Source organism: Aphidius gifuensis, linkage group LG1 (assembly GCF_014905175.1).
Source record: "Aphidius gifuensis isolate YNYX2018 linkage group LG1, ASM1490517v1, whole genome shotgun sequence".
NCBI classification, from domain to species: Eukaryota; Metazoa; Arthropoda; class Insecta; order Hymenoptera; family Braconidae; genus Aphidius; species Aphidius gifuensis.
This window is the reverse complement of record NC_057788.1, coordinates 23,951,707-23,969,656: the sequence shown is the minus strand read 5'-3', so window position 1 is coordinate 23,969,656 and position 17,950 is coordinate 23,951,707. Positions and strand designations below refer to the sequence as shown.

Here is a 17,950-nt window from a genome sequence, read left to right as displayed (position 1 = left end):
CCATGTTCAAAGAAGAAAAAAACAAAAGATCCATGTAGTGTAGATAATGATGATGATGAGAAATCAAAGCCAAAAGTTGATGATACTTCTACATCAAACAAATGTAACAAAGGATGTGGCAATTCAAAGCCACAAACTTAAGACTAGTCTATTTGTATTTTAAAAAAATTATAAAAATAAAACTATAGTATTATAATAATAACAATTATTTTGACATAAATTTTAATTATATATTTTTTATTTGAACAATACATTTAACAATTATTATTTTTTTTAATTATGCCATTTAAAATCCTGTCTTGTTTTAAAACAACGAGTAACATTGGACACATCAATAAGTTTAATAAAACTTTGATATTTTAATTTTTCCTTACGAAACACACATAAGCTCATGAATTATTTATAAAAGTACAACACTTATACATATATTAATTTGTTTCTTTTCTTTTTTTAGAAATTTTATCCTGTATTTATTTTTTGGCTAGTTAACAACGTGATAATGAAAATTATATAATCTCATTGATGAATAAATTCGTGCTGATGGTGTATTTTTATTTAACTATAAATAAATTTAAAAATACACGTATATATATTTTTCCATTGAAATTAATATTTAATTATTAAAATGATGTTGAGGAATGACTTGTTAAATGCACATTTAAAACTTTCAATGAAAAAATAATTAAATGTGCATTTTTTGTTTAAATATAAGTACTGATAAAATTTAAATAATTTTTATAAATTAATCACAATTTTAAATAACATTATTTAAGTTAATGTGATATTAAAAATACCTAGACATTTATATAACATACAATGGCTCTTATTCATTTTTTTATTTTTCACATAAACGACGATAAACATTTTCATTTTTAGAAACGAAATAAGAAGAAAAAAAAAACATTGATTTTTATAAATACATTGAAATTTATTTGTTTTTGTGTTGAATAAGATTTTATTCGATGTTAATAATATTTTTTAATATTTTATATTTGATAAATGAAATGTTTCTTCTTTTAGTATTACGTTCTAACATAAATAATTATTATTAAATTGAAGATCAGACAGTTGTTTCACGGAATATTTTAACGGAAGAGTCAGCATGTTTAATATGAATATAACGAGTTATTGTAGCTGCATTGTTATTGTTGTATTTTTTATCCATTGGATTCATCAATAATTCACCATTTTTATCAAATTCACGATGACTAGACTCCAACAATTCTTTCACTATTAACACACCATTTATTTTTCTATTTTTATTCTTTTAATTATAATAATTAACAACATATAAATTTTGATTTAAATCATTAACACAAAATCGTGCACACACACGCATACACAATTATAATCAATAAATAATAACAATTAAAAATTTGCAAAAATAATAAACAAGTCAAGCAATTATTAAATTAAATTATGTACAAAAATATAATAATTACATGCTACACTAATTATTATATTGTTTAAATAATAATATATTTTTTAAATATAAAATGGCACACACAAACCGATTTAATTAAAATACTTAAAAACAGTCTATAATCACACAATGATTAATATAATTCAACACTTAAAAAAATACTTGTTCAATCATTAATTAATTAAATAAATATATTATAAAATTCTATAAACGCTTTGGCAGTTTAATGTTTCATTTTTTTTGTTTCAAAAAATACAGCATAAGAATTTTATATTTTCTATTTTGATTATCTCATATTGTTCATTAATTAATAAATTTTATTATAAAATTAAAAAATATAATTTTAATAATAATAATAATAATAATAAAATTCAATTATTATTCATGATATGACACAGCATTTATTATTACAACATTTATCATTTTCATTGACAGCATTGTTACGATAATTTTGACTAATAATTTTATCATCAACAGAGTCAGTATTTTTTAATGTATCATTTGATGTATTAATATCATTTTCACAATGATCATTATCATCATGTATTGTATTTTCTTTTGATATAAATAAATATTTATTTAATTTTTCTTCATCTTTATCAAATGGAAATATTGAAGTTGTTTCATTTGATGATAAACCAAATGAACAATTACCTTGTGATAAACCATCATCAACATCAAGTGTATCAAGACCACTATCATGTGCACCAGATAATTTACTACTTGTTTTAAAAAAATCACATCTATCTTGTGATAAATCAGTTTCAAAACTTGAACAATTACCACTTGTATTATGACTTTTATTATTTATATTAATTAATGTCATATTATCATTATTTATAATATTATTTGTTGATTCATTTAATACAAAATTACTTGCTTTTATTATTGATATTTTTGGTATATTATTATATTTATTAATATCATTTATATTATTATCAGATAATGTATTAATATTATTATTATTATTTAATTTTTTATTAAACCATAATTTATTATATGTTGAATCAGAATAACATCTATCATTTTCATATTTATTTGTTAATGTAGATTTAATATCTGGCCATGAATGTAATCTATAATAATTTTTTTTATTATTATTATTTTTAACAATTAATTCTAATTTTGATTTTAATAATGCTGGTGATACTGCTGAATCATGACGTTTTAATATATTTAATTTATTATTATTATTTTTATTATTATTATCATAATAATTTTCATCATATTCTTGTAATTCTTGTAATTCAATATCACTTGATGGAGGAAATACACTCGGGCTTGGACTATCCATGCTATCAGGTGTGTATGGATCATGCTCAATTGTAATTGCGTGCAAATAACTTGTTGTTGTTGATGTGGTTGTTGTGTTCGTTGTGGTTTTTGTGGTTGTAAGTATAGGTTGACATTGTAAATAATTACTACAACTATCAGGTAACATATGAAAGCATAATTTTTTTGATAATTCAGATGTACAGCAATTTAGCATACCTGCATTTATTGCAAGCACTGCATGAAGATAAACTGGCTGAAAATTTTATAATAAATATATATAATAATAATAATTAAATTTTTTTTAATTCTATAAACTCAAGGTACGTATTGATTGGGTTAAAATTTAATAATAATAATAATAATAATACCAATAATTACAAGGAGTGATGAGTATTAAATAATCACATTTATAGGAATAATAATGTGAATAATTGTGAAAATTAAAATAATAAATTTTATCAATAATAATTAAAATAAAAAAAATATGTGGAGCATGAACAGACAGACAAGTTTCTTAGGTATACCTTTTAAGTGCTTAGAGATTCATTCGAAACTCCAGAAAAACAGGCTGCACAATAATCATCAAAAGAACGTATTTGTTTTAATTATAAAAGAAAAATAAAAAAAATAAAAAAAAAAAAATTTATTTCTATTTTGTTTATTTTTAGTGAAAAAAAAAATAAATTTTCAAGTAAGAAGTTATATTTATTTATTATAAATATCAAGGCAAAGCTAGCTTTAATTTTTTTTTTTTGTTTTATTGGAATAACTGATGTGTTTACCTTGTGATCACCCATGCATGTTGTTGGACCGATGATACCGTACTTGACTGCATCAGGTGAAGTACTCTGTGTAAAAACAAGAAAAAAAAACAAAATGAAATTACTTGAATATAAAATCCTTAATAATAAAATGAAAAATAAAATTACATTTTGTACTAGAGAATTAGCAGTTGGAGATAAAAGTATCCTGTCACACCAAGCTGGTACTCTTGTTTGCATATAATTTGATCCTTGAGTTATGTCTTCCTCAAAAGGATAACTCGGAACAAATTCAATTGGAAACTCAAATAGTCTTCCTTCAAAATCCTCCATTTCACGATCATATTCTCGCATCTTTAATTTAAATAATTTAATGCAAAATCTGAAATTTTATCTACAAAAAAATATATAAAAAAAAAAAAAAAGTATAAATAAATTTTAAATATAAAATTAAGACTCACCCATTTGCCACTATTTTCAGCAAACACATTTTCATGTTGAAAATATGAAAATTCTTTTTTTCCCAATGTGAGTACTAAATTGTCATCATTATTACGAAATTGTAATTTTGAAATAGTACCCTTATTAGATAATTGACTCTGATGAGTATCCTCAGTAAGTTTCTATTGATTAATATAAATTAATACAATAATTATAAATTAAAATATAATATTTTGAATACCTTGATAACACCAGCTGTATCAGTTCGAAAATTAAAATCACCAAATACAAAATACGGTGCATTTTGATACTGATCATTATGAAATTTATCAAGAGTATGCTCTAAAGCACGCCTTCTTGTTTTACTGTATACCGATGGAAACTATTAATCAAATAAATAATAATATTAATAAAAATATAAATTACTTTTTTACCTTAATTATATAGCATAAATTTTTAACTTACAGTTTCCATGGCAATAAAATTACTTGCATCATGAAATAAATGTATATTTATTAGATCAAAAACAGTACCACTTATATTCCATCGTGTACGTAAAAAACCTTTTCTTGACCATTTACATTCTGGAAAAAAATCTTGTGGAAATTTTGATTTTTCTTTTGTTGTAACTGATTCAATATTTCCTGAGTGTACTTCTTTTTCACATACTGGTATAAATATTGATTCTTGAAAATCCCAAATATGTACATCTTTTAATGATTCATGAATGAAATAAAAATTTCCAAGTGCCTGATAATTATAAAAATATCAAGTTTTATATTTAATTATCATGAAAAAAAAAAAAAAAAAGCAACTTGTAATAAATATAATATTACTGTAAAATTTTCTGCTGATGAAAAATCTTCATCTAAAAAAACTCTGACTTTATCAAATAATCGTAATTCTTCGGAAGACATTAACAGCCTGTAAATAAAAAAATATATTATTATAATAATTATTATTAACAATGTAAGCATAATAAGATTATTGATGATTTTTTTTTGTTCATTATAAAACCATGGGAATATTGTAATATAATTATAAATTTTCTAAAAATAAAAAATATTCTTTGTTAATTTGCGTGAGTAAATCCCTTTGATGATGCCCATTCTACTGTGAATTCATCATCACGCTTATCTTATTATCTATTTTTACTTCACTACGTTGATTCGTGCGTTAAATCCTGACCTGATGGTTTTATCATCAAGCGCCTTATTATTATTATTATTATTATTACTGTTATTTATGATAAAGAAAAAAATAATTTATTGCTCATCTATATGATCTTTATTTAAACTTTAATCATTTTATTATTAATAAAAATATATTTACAAACAATTATTGTTGTTTTTTTTTTATTTATATATTATTTATATATTTCTATTTTTTTTTTTTTTTGACTTTATTTTTAAAAAGATTATTATTAATGCGTCAAACAAAAAAAAAATTTTTTATGTGCGTCAAAAGTTGATTGTTTTATTATCAAATCTCGTAAGTTTGTATGATTAAAAATTTTAAGAAAAAAAAAATTAATTAATAAAAATATATAAATGTGTTTTAAATAATACAAAATTTAAAGTAGTTGTTGATGTTTTAATTATTTAATAAAAAATTTAATGATCTTACCTAACAAAATCTTCAACATGTCTCATGCTTTGTTCATAAGTTTTACCACCTACTTCTTGGCAGTGAAGTGCTATAAATTTTGGATCCAATTTTGCAACAGTCTACAATAAAATATAATTAATAATGCGCTATTAAATAAATTAATTTAATTAAAATTTATGTTAATAAATTTTACTCACTGATAAAAATTCTTCAGTCCATACTTTAAGCATAACTCCAGGCTAAAATGAAAAAGAAAAAAAATAAATGAAATTACAAGATAATAAAAAAACGTATATATATGAATAATAAAAAATAATAAAAGTTAACTTTACAACAATCAAAAAGACATGAAATACGAATGAATGAAAAAAAAAAAAAAAGAATCAATAAAACTAGGTCAACCATTTTAAACTTCAAACAATATCACCCTTTCCAACAGTCTTTTTAACACACAAAAATAAATGTTTAACATTTATTTTTTAAGTCATATAAATAAATAATGATAATAACAAAAATAATATTAAATAATATATTACCTCTTCAAATATGCTGCCTACATTTGCAGTTATCAAAAGAACAGGAATTCCAGACATGATGTTGTTTTTATTTTCTCTTTTTTTTTTTTGTATTTATTATTATTTTAATAACAATATTAAAAAACCAAAAAGCTAGTTTTTTAATATAACAATTGTTATATTGTCACTTGAAAAAAAAATCAATGACATTAACACAATTATAATTGTGTTTGTAAAACAAACTATAAATACTTTGTTGTTGTTTTTATTTTTTTTTTTTACTCTTTTGGTACTGACCAATAATGACAACTGGAGAGAAAAATATTAACCTGGGTCACGGTTTCTTTACACTTACAACAGTATTATTATTATTATTATTATTTTAAATAATAATATATTTAATAAACAACCCCTGGAGGATGTGTATCATCTTCCTTAAACTCATTTGTCATTTGACTAGCCATCTTCATTATTTATTTTTAAATAATTATACTGATATATGTATAATATAATAATGTAAAAACAGTCTATAAATAAATAACAATAATGATGATCCAAAAAAAGAAAAAAAAAAAAACAATAACAATTTTGTTCTAGTTTTGTGTAGACAAAATGAGCCGATAAATTTGATACATTGTTGACTTGAAAGTATATTATTGTTTATTAAATAAACTTTTAGTTTAATTTTTTTCTTTTTTTTTTTTTGAGTTTATAATGAGAGAGAATTAATTAATTAAATTTATATTTTTTAGTACACGTTTATGTGGCTACTCGTGTACTCCACCTCCGAGGTGTTGTGTGAAACTATACTTGATGTTGAGTTAACCACGCCTACCATCCTCACACGTCAATAGCTAGTGACGTAAAAATATATTCTGTGTGTTTTATCTCTCCTCTCTTCTCTCTCAACAACATTAATTTTTTTTTTTTATTTCTATATTGTTAATACATATCTGTGTTTTTTATTATTATTTTTTTTTTGCAACAAAAAATTACACACTACTGTTAAACATAACCTCTTAGCAATTTGATATTTTTGTTTTTGTTTTTTTTGACACAACTGTCAGTGTCAAATTGTTTTTAATAATAAGTATACTTACTTGTATTTTTTTTTGATTGTTTTTAGTTAAATAATGTGTTAGTGTATTTTTGGAGTATTTTATTAATGTTTTTATATTTTTATATTATTTTTATTTTCATGTAAATACATACATGAATAACAGACTGCACATGCGCTATGTTTTTTAATATGTTTTTACATATTATTTTAATGTATTTTATTACTTATGTTGGATGAGATAAAAAACATACAAAATGTTGAAATATTTGACATTATTAAACATTATGTTTTGGTGGTTTATTATTATTTTGAGTATGTGTTGGACAATTGATGCTGAAAATATATACACATCCAGGGTGTTTGTGATTCCAATTGGACCTGAAACTTTTCATCTTAAACCTCAAGGTTTTTTTACTTTTTATTATTAAATAAGTTTTCAATTTATATCTTATTTATTTATTTATTTGTTATTATATTTAGCTAAAAGAACAGATTTTTCTTATCAAGCATCATTGATAAATGCTCCAGATTTACCACCATGGATTCATTATACTTACAGTAATCGACATAATCTTGGTTTTATCTATGGTGTTGCACCAAAAGATCAACGTGATTTTCAAGTAAATATAACATTAATTTAATATAATTGAATGTGACAATAATGTTTATTCATTTTTTCTTTTATTTACTATACTTAAAGCTTGAAATTGTTGCATTAAATAAACGTACTTATGAAACAAGTTACACAGTATTAAACATGAGTGTTGTGCAAAAAGATAATACATCAACATATGAAGTATTATTAAAAATTGATAATTTAAATATTGAGGATACTTTTGATGGATACAGACTTCAAGATCTCATGGATTTATTTAGGTAAAAAAAATTACTCTTATTTATTTTTTTTAACAACTAATTAATTTATTGATTTATTTATTTGAAGAACTGAATTGTGGAAAGAAAGTCAGGATCTTTATGTTTCGTATTTAATATCAGCTGTTGCTGAAGGTGCTCGTCTTCCTCTTGATCCTAGAGAACCTGAAGGGTAAAAAAAAAAAAAAATTAAATAATAATATTTAAATATTAATTAGCTATTTATAGTTACATTTTATTATAATTTTTTATGATAGCATTATTAGCAATAGTTGTGGGTCTTCCTGTGACCTAGGCATGAATCAGCTTTCCTTTCGATTTACGTCATTGCACTTATCAGTTTACGACACAAGACAATTTAAAAATGTTTTATATAATTTATAATACAACATCATTTATGTTATGTATTTATGTTGTTGAATAACAAGTTATTATTTACCTGAATCTTATTATTATTATTATTATTTTTATATATGTATGTTTATATTTATTTTAAAATGAAATAAATTTATACTATTTATTTTAACAGGGTTGTATTGAGACTTGGAAGTTCAATACCATTTTCACAAACATTAATTGATTTTGAAAAAGAATTAGAACCTTTGAGAAAACGATCACCATGTCCAAAGGATTTTAAAAAAACATCTAAAGAAAAATTATTTAGAGAGGCTAGATTTTTGATGGATTGGTGCTCATTTCAATTGGTAATTATTTAATTATATTAATATGCTTAAATTTATGTAATGGAGATTAATTATTATTTTTTTTTTTAGATTACTAGTGAAATTACAAATGTTGAAAGTGCTTTGCAAGATGTTAATAATATTGAAAATGTTGATAGTCTTGTTGATAAATGGCAATGGTCAATACCAAAAAAATCCGATATTCCAACGAGAAATTATACAAATGATATACTAACATGGATTTTTATTCCAATATCATTGTTGATTATTTTAGCAATTTTATTGAGCATAATAATATGTCTACATCATGAAAAAGTGTAAGATTAATTAGATCTAATTATTAAATTTATTTATCATTTATTTATTTATTATTTTATTAATTTTATTTTAGTTTTTTATTATGTTTGGGATTTTAGGAAAGATCCAGTGTCTGATAAATATTTTAATGAACTTTTTAATATTTTTTATCGAAAAAAAAATAATAATATTGAATTAGAGAGGTAATTTTTTTTGTTTTTAAAAATTTTTGATTTTTAATTTACATTTATTAATCAAGAAAAAATATTGTTTGATATTTAATTAACAGGATTTTTTTTAAATTTATTTATTTATTTTTTTTTTTTGAATTTTTTTATTTCTATTTTATTGAAAAAATCACATCAGATTGTGTCATGTGATTCACCGCTGCCTTAATTGAATTATGACGCATGCAATTTTGAGTTTAATGGTATGTATTTTACTTTTTTTTTTTTTCTTTTCTTTTGCTATATTATTTTTTGTTTAATTTTTAACTTATTGATTGATTTTTCTTGACAATTTATTTCCCATTTAACATTTTAAGAAATTAAAAATTTATCATTATTTATTTGTCAGTTTAAAGCGTGAGCAATTACCAGTTGAAAACTTTGGCAAAGATCAAGTGCAAATGGTCCAGTATGCCACATCAGAAAGAGGAACTTTACGATCATTGGCAGTGCAGCCAGTTATTTTATCTGAAACTTTGGAACAAAATCCAGGGTAATTATAAAAAGAAAAACAAATCCAATTAATTGTATACTTTAATAATAATATTATAAATTTCAGAACTTCTAGAAATTCTTATCTTCGTCCAAATCCACCACCTTACACTGCACCAGGAACATTGTAAGTACTTTAATAATTTTTAAAACAAATATAAATAATTTATTTAAATATATTTTTTAAAAACACAGTGGAACAGTTAAAGCGGATTTGTGACTAGACGATAAGCCAGCCCAAATGTGGTTCTGTTGATTTTTTTAAATATAAAAAAAAGCATAATTTTAATAAAAATCATCAAATTGTCTCGACAACATTCATCAGGTCTGGCTTATTATCATTTCAACATAAACAAAATAATATATTATAATAATAAATCTGAAAATCAAACGAATAATTTAATAATTAATTAAAAATCTATAATTGTTTTATTATAATATTTGTTTGTAGACTAATAATAAATTATTATTAATAATAAATAAATATCTCTAATATATAATTATATAATATTATGTGTATTAATTTATTTAAAAATTACCCGCTTAATTATTTTGTGTGACGTAATGGCGCGCGCTTTGTGAGAGAGAGAGAGAGAAGCCATTTTGGCCTTTGCTGGTCTTGGACGCCATGTTGAATTATTATTATTTTTTTCCTGGATGCACAAACCAGCACAAACGGTAAATTTGTTCATTGTTGTCGATGAGCATTGACGAGACTCGTTTATTCTTTTAATTGTTGAGAGAAAAATATAATTGATAAAAACTTGCTGCTCAATTGTTGTCTGATAAAACAAAGTAAGTAAATCATTTTTATAATAACTCATATGTAATTGAATATTTTTTTTGATATAAAATTTAAATATACAACTTTGGATTCTCGAATCCTACTGAAAAAAAAAAAAAAACCAACTACATTCCTCAGCATCAAACAAATAAATCATCACAATCAATCAGATCTTTCTTTTTTTATTTTTAAATAATATTATTGTCATTATTTTATTAAATAATAATATAACAAAGCAATTGTTTATTTGTCACAATAAATTAATAATTTATTCAATGACGAAATAAATGTGCCACTTGGCATAATTCCCGGCGTCATTGTTTAGCCACCGCCCCCCTTGCCATACATACTAACCTTCAAAGTATAAACCTGCATAATAAATGCATAATTTGTACTAGTTTTAATGATTATTTATGAATTAACTTATTAATTTTTATTTTTATTTCAAGAATAAAATATGGCTGACTCAGATGATGAGTATGACAGAAAAAGAAGAGACAAATTCAGAGGTGAAAGACCTGAATCATATTCACGAGAAGGACGTAGAGATGACAGAAGACGAGATGCTGAATGGGCAGAAAGGTAAAATTAATAAATAAAGAATTTAAATAAATTAAAAAAAAATATCTAGCCTTGATTACTGATGATGATTAATTAATTGTTTACAGAGAATGGTCAAGTAGATCAAGAGCCAGACCAGATTACAGAGAATATCGTGGTGGTGGTGGAGCTGGTGGCAGAGATAGATACAGTCCAGGAAGATCACAAGATATGGCACCACCAATGAAACGTATGCGATCAGATTGGGATGATGGTGGTTCAAGATATCCACATTCTGATTATTATGGTGGTGGTGGTGGCGGCGGTGGAGGTGGAGGTAGTGGAGGAAGTTCTTGGGCACCAGATCATTTTCCACCACGACATCATGGTAATCATCATTTTGGTAACCACAATAACAGCAGCAGTAATAGTGCAAGGTTTGTTTTATTTATTGACTAAAATTAAACAAAAGAATTTACAAAAAAAAAAAAAACAAAACAAAAAACTTTTTCCTTTGTTTATCAAAATATTGAAAATGATAAAACGAAGGAACATAAAAATTAATCAAAGATTTTTATTTAATCCTCAGTATTTTATTTTAACTACAAAGTAAATATAATATTTATTTTTAATAGTTTATTATTTTTATTTTGTGCAAAAGTTTGAGGTTTTATTTATTTATTTATTGTTGTTGTGTTTATTACAGCCGAGAAGCAGCTGGAAATTTCAACAATTCAAATGTTGAAACACAACCTCCAATGATGACTTTTAAATCATTCCTTGCAACTCAAGAAGACACAATAACTGATGAAGAAGCAATAAAACGTTACAATGATTATAAATTGGAATTTCGTCGTCAACAATTAAATGAATTTTTCGTTGCACACAAAGATGAAGAATGGTATGTAGCAAATAATATTTATATACTACTATTTCAAGTCCCAGAATCATAAATTTAATAAATTAAAAATATACCTATACAATAATATTAATTATCACCAATGAACAACAAAAATTGATAATAATTTTTTTGGACATTTTTATTATTTTGTTGATAAAAAAAAAATTAATTTCCCAGGTCATTTGATGAATAATAATACTTCAACAATTGACCTAATTTGTTTTTTAATTTTCTTTTTGTATTTTTTTGTACAAAAATTAAAAAGAAAAATGTACTTAGACTTTTAAGTATTTAATAAATGTTATCAGATTTGTCTATCCCAACAGCAAGCAGTTCCTGCCAACGATTCTAATTCGTCTTCGATTATTTATAAAAATATCGTGATAACGCGCAACAAACTGAAGAACCTGAATAAATATATTTTATTGAAAATAGATAGACAATAAAAATAAACAAACTTAGATCAGGATTAGATGAATTTTTAATAAATAAAAATTTAATTGCATGCGAGATGGGCGCGCAAAGCCCAATTAAAAAATAACTCGCAATTAGATCCGCGTATTTAAACCCGATATATTATTAGGTATCATAATGCATATTGACATTAGAAAAAAAAACCAATGAAATGTGTAAAAACAGGTGAGGTTCTAATATACCCGAAAATAAAAAAAATAAAATAAAAATATATACAGTTTCCAACGTATAAATTAATAATTATTCTTAAAATCATTATTTATTTATTTATTTATTTTTTTTTTTTGTTGAATCAATTTTATTTTGTTTGAAACAGCAAGTCTCGTTGCTTATTTAAAGAAAAAAAAAAAAAAACGATATGAGATATTTAAAAACATAATAATTTATTGTTTATTAATTAAATTTTTTTTTTTTCTTCAATAATAATAGGTTCAAGATTAAATATCATCCAGAAGAATCGATCAAACGAAAAGAGGAACAGATAACAGGATTAAAGGTAAATAATAATTATCAAATTTTGTTGTTATTTTTTTTATTAAAATAATTGTTGATGGTAAAAATAATAATAATAATCATTTTTAATAATTACAGAAACGAATTGATGTATTTTTGGATTTGTTGAATTCTGATCAAATTGATAAAGTATCAATTGACGCTGATCAAGCTGATCCTCTTCTTAAACTTTTGGATTCAGTTGTTATAAAGCTTGAAGGTGGTACAGAAGAGGATTTAAAAGTTTTAACTGCAAAACCTCTATTGAAAGAACCAGTTAGTAAGCCAAAAGAGCCAGAAGTAAATAAAGAACAACAAGCATCAACAGAAACTGATAAAGTTGATAATAAAAATACTGATGAGACAGAAAAATCAAAAGATAATGATAAAGAACAAGTTAATGAATCAGAAGAAAAAAAAGCAGATGAACCAATGGATGAAGAAGCAGAAGCAGAACAAAAAGATACTGAAAAAGAAAAAAATGATACAGAAGAACAAAATGGTGATGTTGAAATGAAAGACAATGAAAAAACTGATGATAAAATTAGTGATAAAGATGATGAGGATGATGATGAAAAAACAATGGATCAAGATGAAGAAAAAGAAACAAAAAAAGATGACGAAGATGATGATGAAAAATCAAAAGACGATGATAAACCAATTGAAGAAAAAAAAGATACTATTAATATTAAAAAAAGAAAACGAACAGATAGTAATTCAAGTTCAAGTAGTTCATCAAGTAGTTCATTAACAGAATCAGAAAAACCAGAATCACCAAAAGTTGATGATGAAGAAAAAGAAAAAGATAAATCAGATGTTGAGCCTGATAATGAAGAAGAAAAAATGGATAATGACGATAATAATACAGAAGAAAAAAATGATAAAAATGAAATAACTGATTCAGAAAAAAAAAATAATGAACCAGAAGCAGTTATTGATTTAGCAAGTGAAGATAAAGATAAAGAACCACGTGCATTACATAAAACAAGTTCAATATTTTTAAGAAATTTAGCACCATCAATAACAAAAGCTGAAGTTGAAGCAATGTGTAAAAGATTTCCTGGTTTTTTACGTGTTGCAATTGCTGATCCACAACCAGAACGTCGTTGGTTTCGTCGTGGTTGGATATCATTTGAGCGTCAAGTTAATATTAAAGAAATATGTTGGAGTTTAAATAACATACGTTTACGTGATTGTGAACTTGGTGCAATTGTTAATCGTGATTTATTACGTAGAATAAGACAAGTTAATGGTATAACATCACACAAACAAATTGTAAGAAATGACATTAAATTAAGTGCTAAAATTGTACATAATTTGGATACAAAACTTGGTTTATGGAATGATGATAAAAAAAATGATAACAAAAGTGATAAAAAAAAAGAAGGATATGAAGCTGAACAAGTTGCATTTGGTTTAAATTCTAAAAATCCAGTTTTAAAAAATATAACTGATTATCTTATTGAAGAAGCATCTGCTGAAGAAGAAGAATTACTTGGTATGTCAGGTGATCAAGAAGAAGGACAACTTGGTGATGATAGTCCATTTGAAAGAGATCCATCATTAATTAAAGTACTTGATAGATTAATACTTTATTTACGTATTGTACATTCAGTTGATTATTATAATCATTGTGAATATCCAAATGAAGATGAAATGCCAAATAGATGTGGTATAATGCATGTACGTGGTCCAGTACCAAGTGCTAAAATAACATCATCTGAAATAACTGATTATTCACGTAATTTTGAAACAAAAATGTCAACATTTTTAACACCAACTGTTACTGTTAAAACAGATGATTATAATAAACTTGGTGCTAAAGATGCTGATGCTGAAGTTGAAAAATTTGTACAAGCTAATACACAAGAATTATCAAAAGATAAATGGTTATGTCCATTGAGTGGTAAAAAATTTAAAGGACCTGATTTTATTAGAAAACATATTTTTAATAAACATGCTGAAAAAGTATCTGAGGTTAAAGCTGAAGCTGAATATTTTAATAATTATTTAAAAGATCCAAAACGACCAATTTTACCAGAACATCCTGGTAATAAAGCACCTGTACGTGAAGCTCCAAGAGAAAATTTCCCGGCATTTGGTGGAATGGGAGGAGGGTAAATATTATTAAATACAAATTTTTATTTTTTATCAATTAATATCAACAAAATATAAATATTTTTTTTTTATTTTTATGTATATAGATTTGGAGGATTTGGTGGTAACTTTGGTGGAAGTTCACGTGGTAACTTTGGAGGTGGTGGAGGAGGCGGAGGAGGAGGATATGGTGGTGGTGGTGGTGGTGGTTTTGGTGGAGGCTTTGGTATGTCTCGTCCAAATCGTGGTGGATTCAGAGGCCGGTAAGTTGATATTATTTATCATTAATTCATATATAGATTTATATGTATATTTTTATTTATCAAGTCACAAGTTTAACAGTATATATTCATTTAATTAAACAAAAAAATTAGACGTAAAAAATTAGTATTGCCAATTGTTTTTCAAATAATTCGTCGCGAATTTAAAAATAAAAAAAAAAAGAAAGTATGAGATTGGTATTTCTACGGTGGTTTATCCAATGTTTCCAGGGCTGCTCCAGACTCGGGATCGAGACCAATTGTAACTTATAATGATCTGGAATTATTAGACGAAGACATATTCTGAATTGCTCAATGAAAAAAAGACATTCATTTCTTTCGTCTTTAAACAAAAAGAAAAGAACAAAATTTAATTTAAAGCCATTTCATTTAATGCTAGGACATTACCTTTCTTCGGTTTTTTTTTTCTTTCTTTTTTTAATTACAAATGCTTTTTTATATTATTATTATTATTAAAAAACTACGTGACTTTTGTTATAGACAACGAATGAAAATTCATAAAAAAAAAAAAAACGTCTCAATTGAGACTACGAGATTAAACAAATAAATAAATGTATTTTGTAATGAATCTGTGTTTTCTAAAAAAAGAAAAAAAAAAAACTTTTTGTTGTTTTTATTTTAATTAAAATCCTCATATCCAGATTCCTTTTTTTTTGTTTTTTTTTTTTTTTTTTTTAATTTAATTTTTATCATTTTAAATTTATTTGTTTATTTTCGATATTAATAGATTTATAATACAAAAATTAACACTATATGCCAATGTTTTTTATAACAAGTAAAAAAAAAAAAATCTAATTGTGTTTATTTTACGTTTGTTTTTGCCAATTTACAGTGGTGGCAGTGGCGAGTTTCGACCCGTCATTCATTATCGAGATCTCGATGCACCCAGAGAACCCGACGAATTTTTGTAAATAAAATTTACAAAAAATAAGTTTAAAAAAAACAATCATGCAACAAAGGGTTATCTCGCGTTTTCCAGTAAACGAAAAAAAAAAAAAAAGAAAAAAATCTCACACAACTTGTGTTTTTTTTTATTCAACAAAGTAAAATATTAAAAAATAAATAAATATATTTATAATTTGACAATTGAAGTTTCTAAATAATAGTAACAAATAAATAAATAAAATTTAAGGGGAGATGTATATTATAATTTGACATATGTCTATTAAACAAAAAAAAAAAAAAAAAATTATATATTAAGAAATTGTGTTAAATACAATCGACTTTATTAATTTGTATTATTACGATAATCAAAAAATTATTAAATGATAATAAATTACGTAAACTATAAAAGACGAGTTTTTATTTATAAATTATAATAATAATTAATTCAAAATTTTCGCGGTTAATAATATTGACGTCATTTTTGTTATTAACAAAATGGCCACGGGTCAAAGCTTTTTTTGAGATTGTTTCAGATGACGCATAATTAATCGGACCAACCGGGTAAGGGCCAAGGGGAGAGGGTAAGGGTTAACAGGATCAGTGTTGTGCTTGCGCGAATCCAGAGCAGTCCATAATTTTTTCGTTGCCTGATTTTTCCTGTGTTTATTTATCTGGTTTGTTCCTTTCATATATCATTTTATTATTTTATTAATTAAAAAATAAACTTTCAATTCAGTTAAAATAATTATTTGATATTATTTTATCAAGTAATTATTTCATTTTATAATATTTTTAACGATTAAAATTTTTTGCTCAAAGCCGGCCATAAAATGGCTGCCGTGCTCGCATGAAAAATTGAAAATTTATTTTTTAATATTTAATTACATTTCATTATTATTATTTTATGTTATCATTACATTTTATCCGTATCGTTATTTATTTTTATCTTCATTATCCGATTATCCCCATATTAAAATTATTTTTTTTTTCATTTTGCCAAAACGATGGTTTTTTTTTTTTTTTTTTTTTTTTTTTCATCGTCGTCCTTCTCTTTCTTTCTCTCTTTCTCATTTTATTTTATTTATTTTTTTTTTTTAATATCAAATTAAATATTAATTATTTATTATTTGATAAACATATTCGGCGATACATCGATGATATTATTTTATTATTAAAACCGACTTGGTTTATTCGTCAACGACCGCCATGAAAATATTTTTTTTCTACGTGAAAATTTCCCCAAAAATAATGAACCTTTCATCAAATTGCATCAAATCAACGAATTATTATTATTATCTATCGATTTTTTGATGAGTTTACGTATGAAATAATGATGAATTCTCATCCGAGAAAAAAAAAAAAAAAAAAAAATATGCGTCATCCAAACCGCCATCTTGCACACACAATGCCTACAAGTTGATGAATATTGAATATCATTTTTTTTATATTGAAAATTTGCGTTTTATGATACAACAGTTGGCGTTAAATTGTTTCATTATATTGTCGAATCGATGAAACAATTTTATTAAAAAAAATAAATCAGCAACGTTGTTAATCCTCATGCTAATTGATTATTTTATTAAAATAAATTAAATCCCATTTTTCAACTATTGATTTGTCTTTTCCAGAACTGTAAAAGTGTATATGTTGATATGATTATGATGTTGGTTGTTTGATATGATGATTGGAGACTGCAGTCTGGATGATTTTTTTCCAAAACTGCTGTGAGAACTTCTGAAGAGGAGTAAAGTAAGTTCCATTTGCTAAAAGTTGCTGCTTGAGTGAGTACCCTCTATCAAGCTGTATAACAATTTTTAAAACCTTGGTTAAAAAGATTCAAA

The 17,950-nt window shown here is 24.1% G+C and overlaps 4 protein-coding genes across 10 annotated transcripts in view; 3 read left to right on the top strand and 1 right to left on the bottom strand.

Annotated features, from left to right (window-relative positions):
• Positions 1-269: 269 nt before the first annotated feature.
• On the bottom strand, positions 270-6,158 carry LOC122854990 (inositol polyphosphate-5-phosphatase A). 5 transcript variants are annotated; one of them, XM_044156081.1, is made up of 12 exons: positions 6,045-6,158; positions 5,706-5,747; positions 5,527-5,627; positions 4,737-4,824; positions 4,366-4,650; positions 4,142-4,282; positions 3,921-4,082; positions 3,628-3,813; positions 3,481-3,546; positions 3,223-3,266; positions 2,915-2,951; positions 1,151-1,230 (listed from the first exon to the last, which is right to left on the bottom strand). In XM_044156081.1, exons 1-10 carry the CDS (start codon positions 6,099-6,101, stop codon positions 3,234-3,236), a joined length of 1,161 nt encoding a protein of 386 aa, XP_044012016.1. In that variant the 5' UTR covers positions 6,102-6,158; the 3' UTR covers positions 1,151-1,230; positions 2,915-2,951; positions 3,223-3,233. The 5 variants fall into 5 exon arrangements, with proteins under 5 accessions (XP_044012006.1, XP_044011997.1, XP_044012002.1 ...); XM_044156071.1 differs by lacking the exon at positions 3,223-3,266 and having other exon boundaries at positions 270-1,230; XM_044156092.1 differs by lacking the exon at positions 2,915-2,951 and having other exon boundaries at positions 1,139-1,230.
• A 1,171-nt stretch (positions 6,159-7,329) lies between these two features.
• Positions 7,330-10,158, top strand: LOC122855012 (alpha-sarcoglycan). 2 transcript variants are annotated; one of them, XM_044156106.1, is made up of 9 exons: positions 7,330-7,488; positions 7,564-7,703; positions 7,784-7,959; positions 8,027-8,128; positions 8,486-8,660; positions 8,730-8,956; positions 9,513-9,656; positions 9,723-9,782; positions 9,851-10,158. In XM_044156106.1, exons 1-9 carry the CDS (start codon positions 7,338-7,340, stop codon positions 9,873-9,875), a joined length of 1,200 nt encoding a protein of 399 aa, XP_044012041.1. In that variant the 5' UTR covers positions 7,330-7,337; the 3' UTR covers positions 9,876-10,158. The 2 variants fall into 2 exon arrangements, with proteins under 2 accessions (XP_044012041.1, XP_044012049.1); XM_044156114.1 differs by lacking the exons at positions 9,513-9,656; positions 9,723-9,782; positions 9,851-10,158 and adding an exon at positions 9,031-9,137.
• A 135-nt stretch (positions 10,159-10,293) lies between these two features.
• Positions 10,294-16,260, top strand: LOC122854978 (serrate RNA effector molecule homolog). 2 transcript variants are annotated; one of them, XM_044156046.1, is made up of 8 exons: positions 10,294-10,450; positions 10,889-11,021; positions 11,108-11,416; positions 11,686-11,880; positions 12,784-12,850; positions 12,946-14,963; positions 15,051-15,206; positions 16,057-16,260. In XM_044156046.1, exons 2-8 carry the CDS (start codon positions 10,897-10,899, stop codon positions 16,133-16,135), a joined length of 2,949 nt encoding a protein of 982 aa, XP_044011981.1. In that variant the 5' UTR covers positions 10,294-10,450; positions 10,889-10,896; the 3' UTR covers positions 16,136-16,260. The 2 variants fall into 2 exon arrangements, with proteins under 2 accessions (XP_044011981.1, XP_044011988.1); XM_044156053.1 differs by lacking the exon at positions 16,057-16,260 and adding an exon at positions 15,435-15,717.
• Positions 16,261-16,721: 461 nt separating this feature from the next.
• LOC122854884 (putative ATP-dependent RNA helicase TDRD12) overlaps positions 16,722-17,950 on the top strand; it is a 43,622-nt gene continuing 42,393 nt past the window's right edge. Inside the window, exons 1-2 of the mRNA XM_044155912.1 lie at positions 16,722-16,783; positions 17,738-17,858. The gene's annotated coding sequence lies outside the window, so the exon portion shown is untranslated. The remainder of the gene's footprint in view (positions 16,784-17,737; positions 17,859-17,950) is intronic.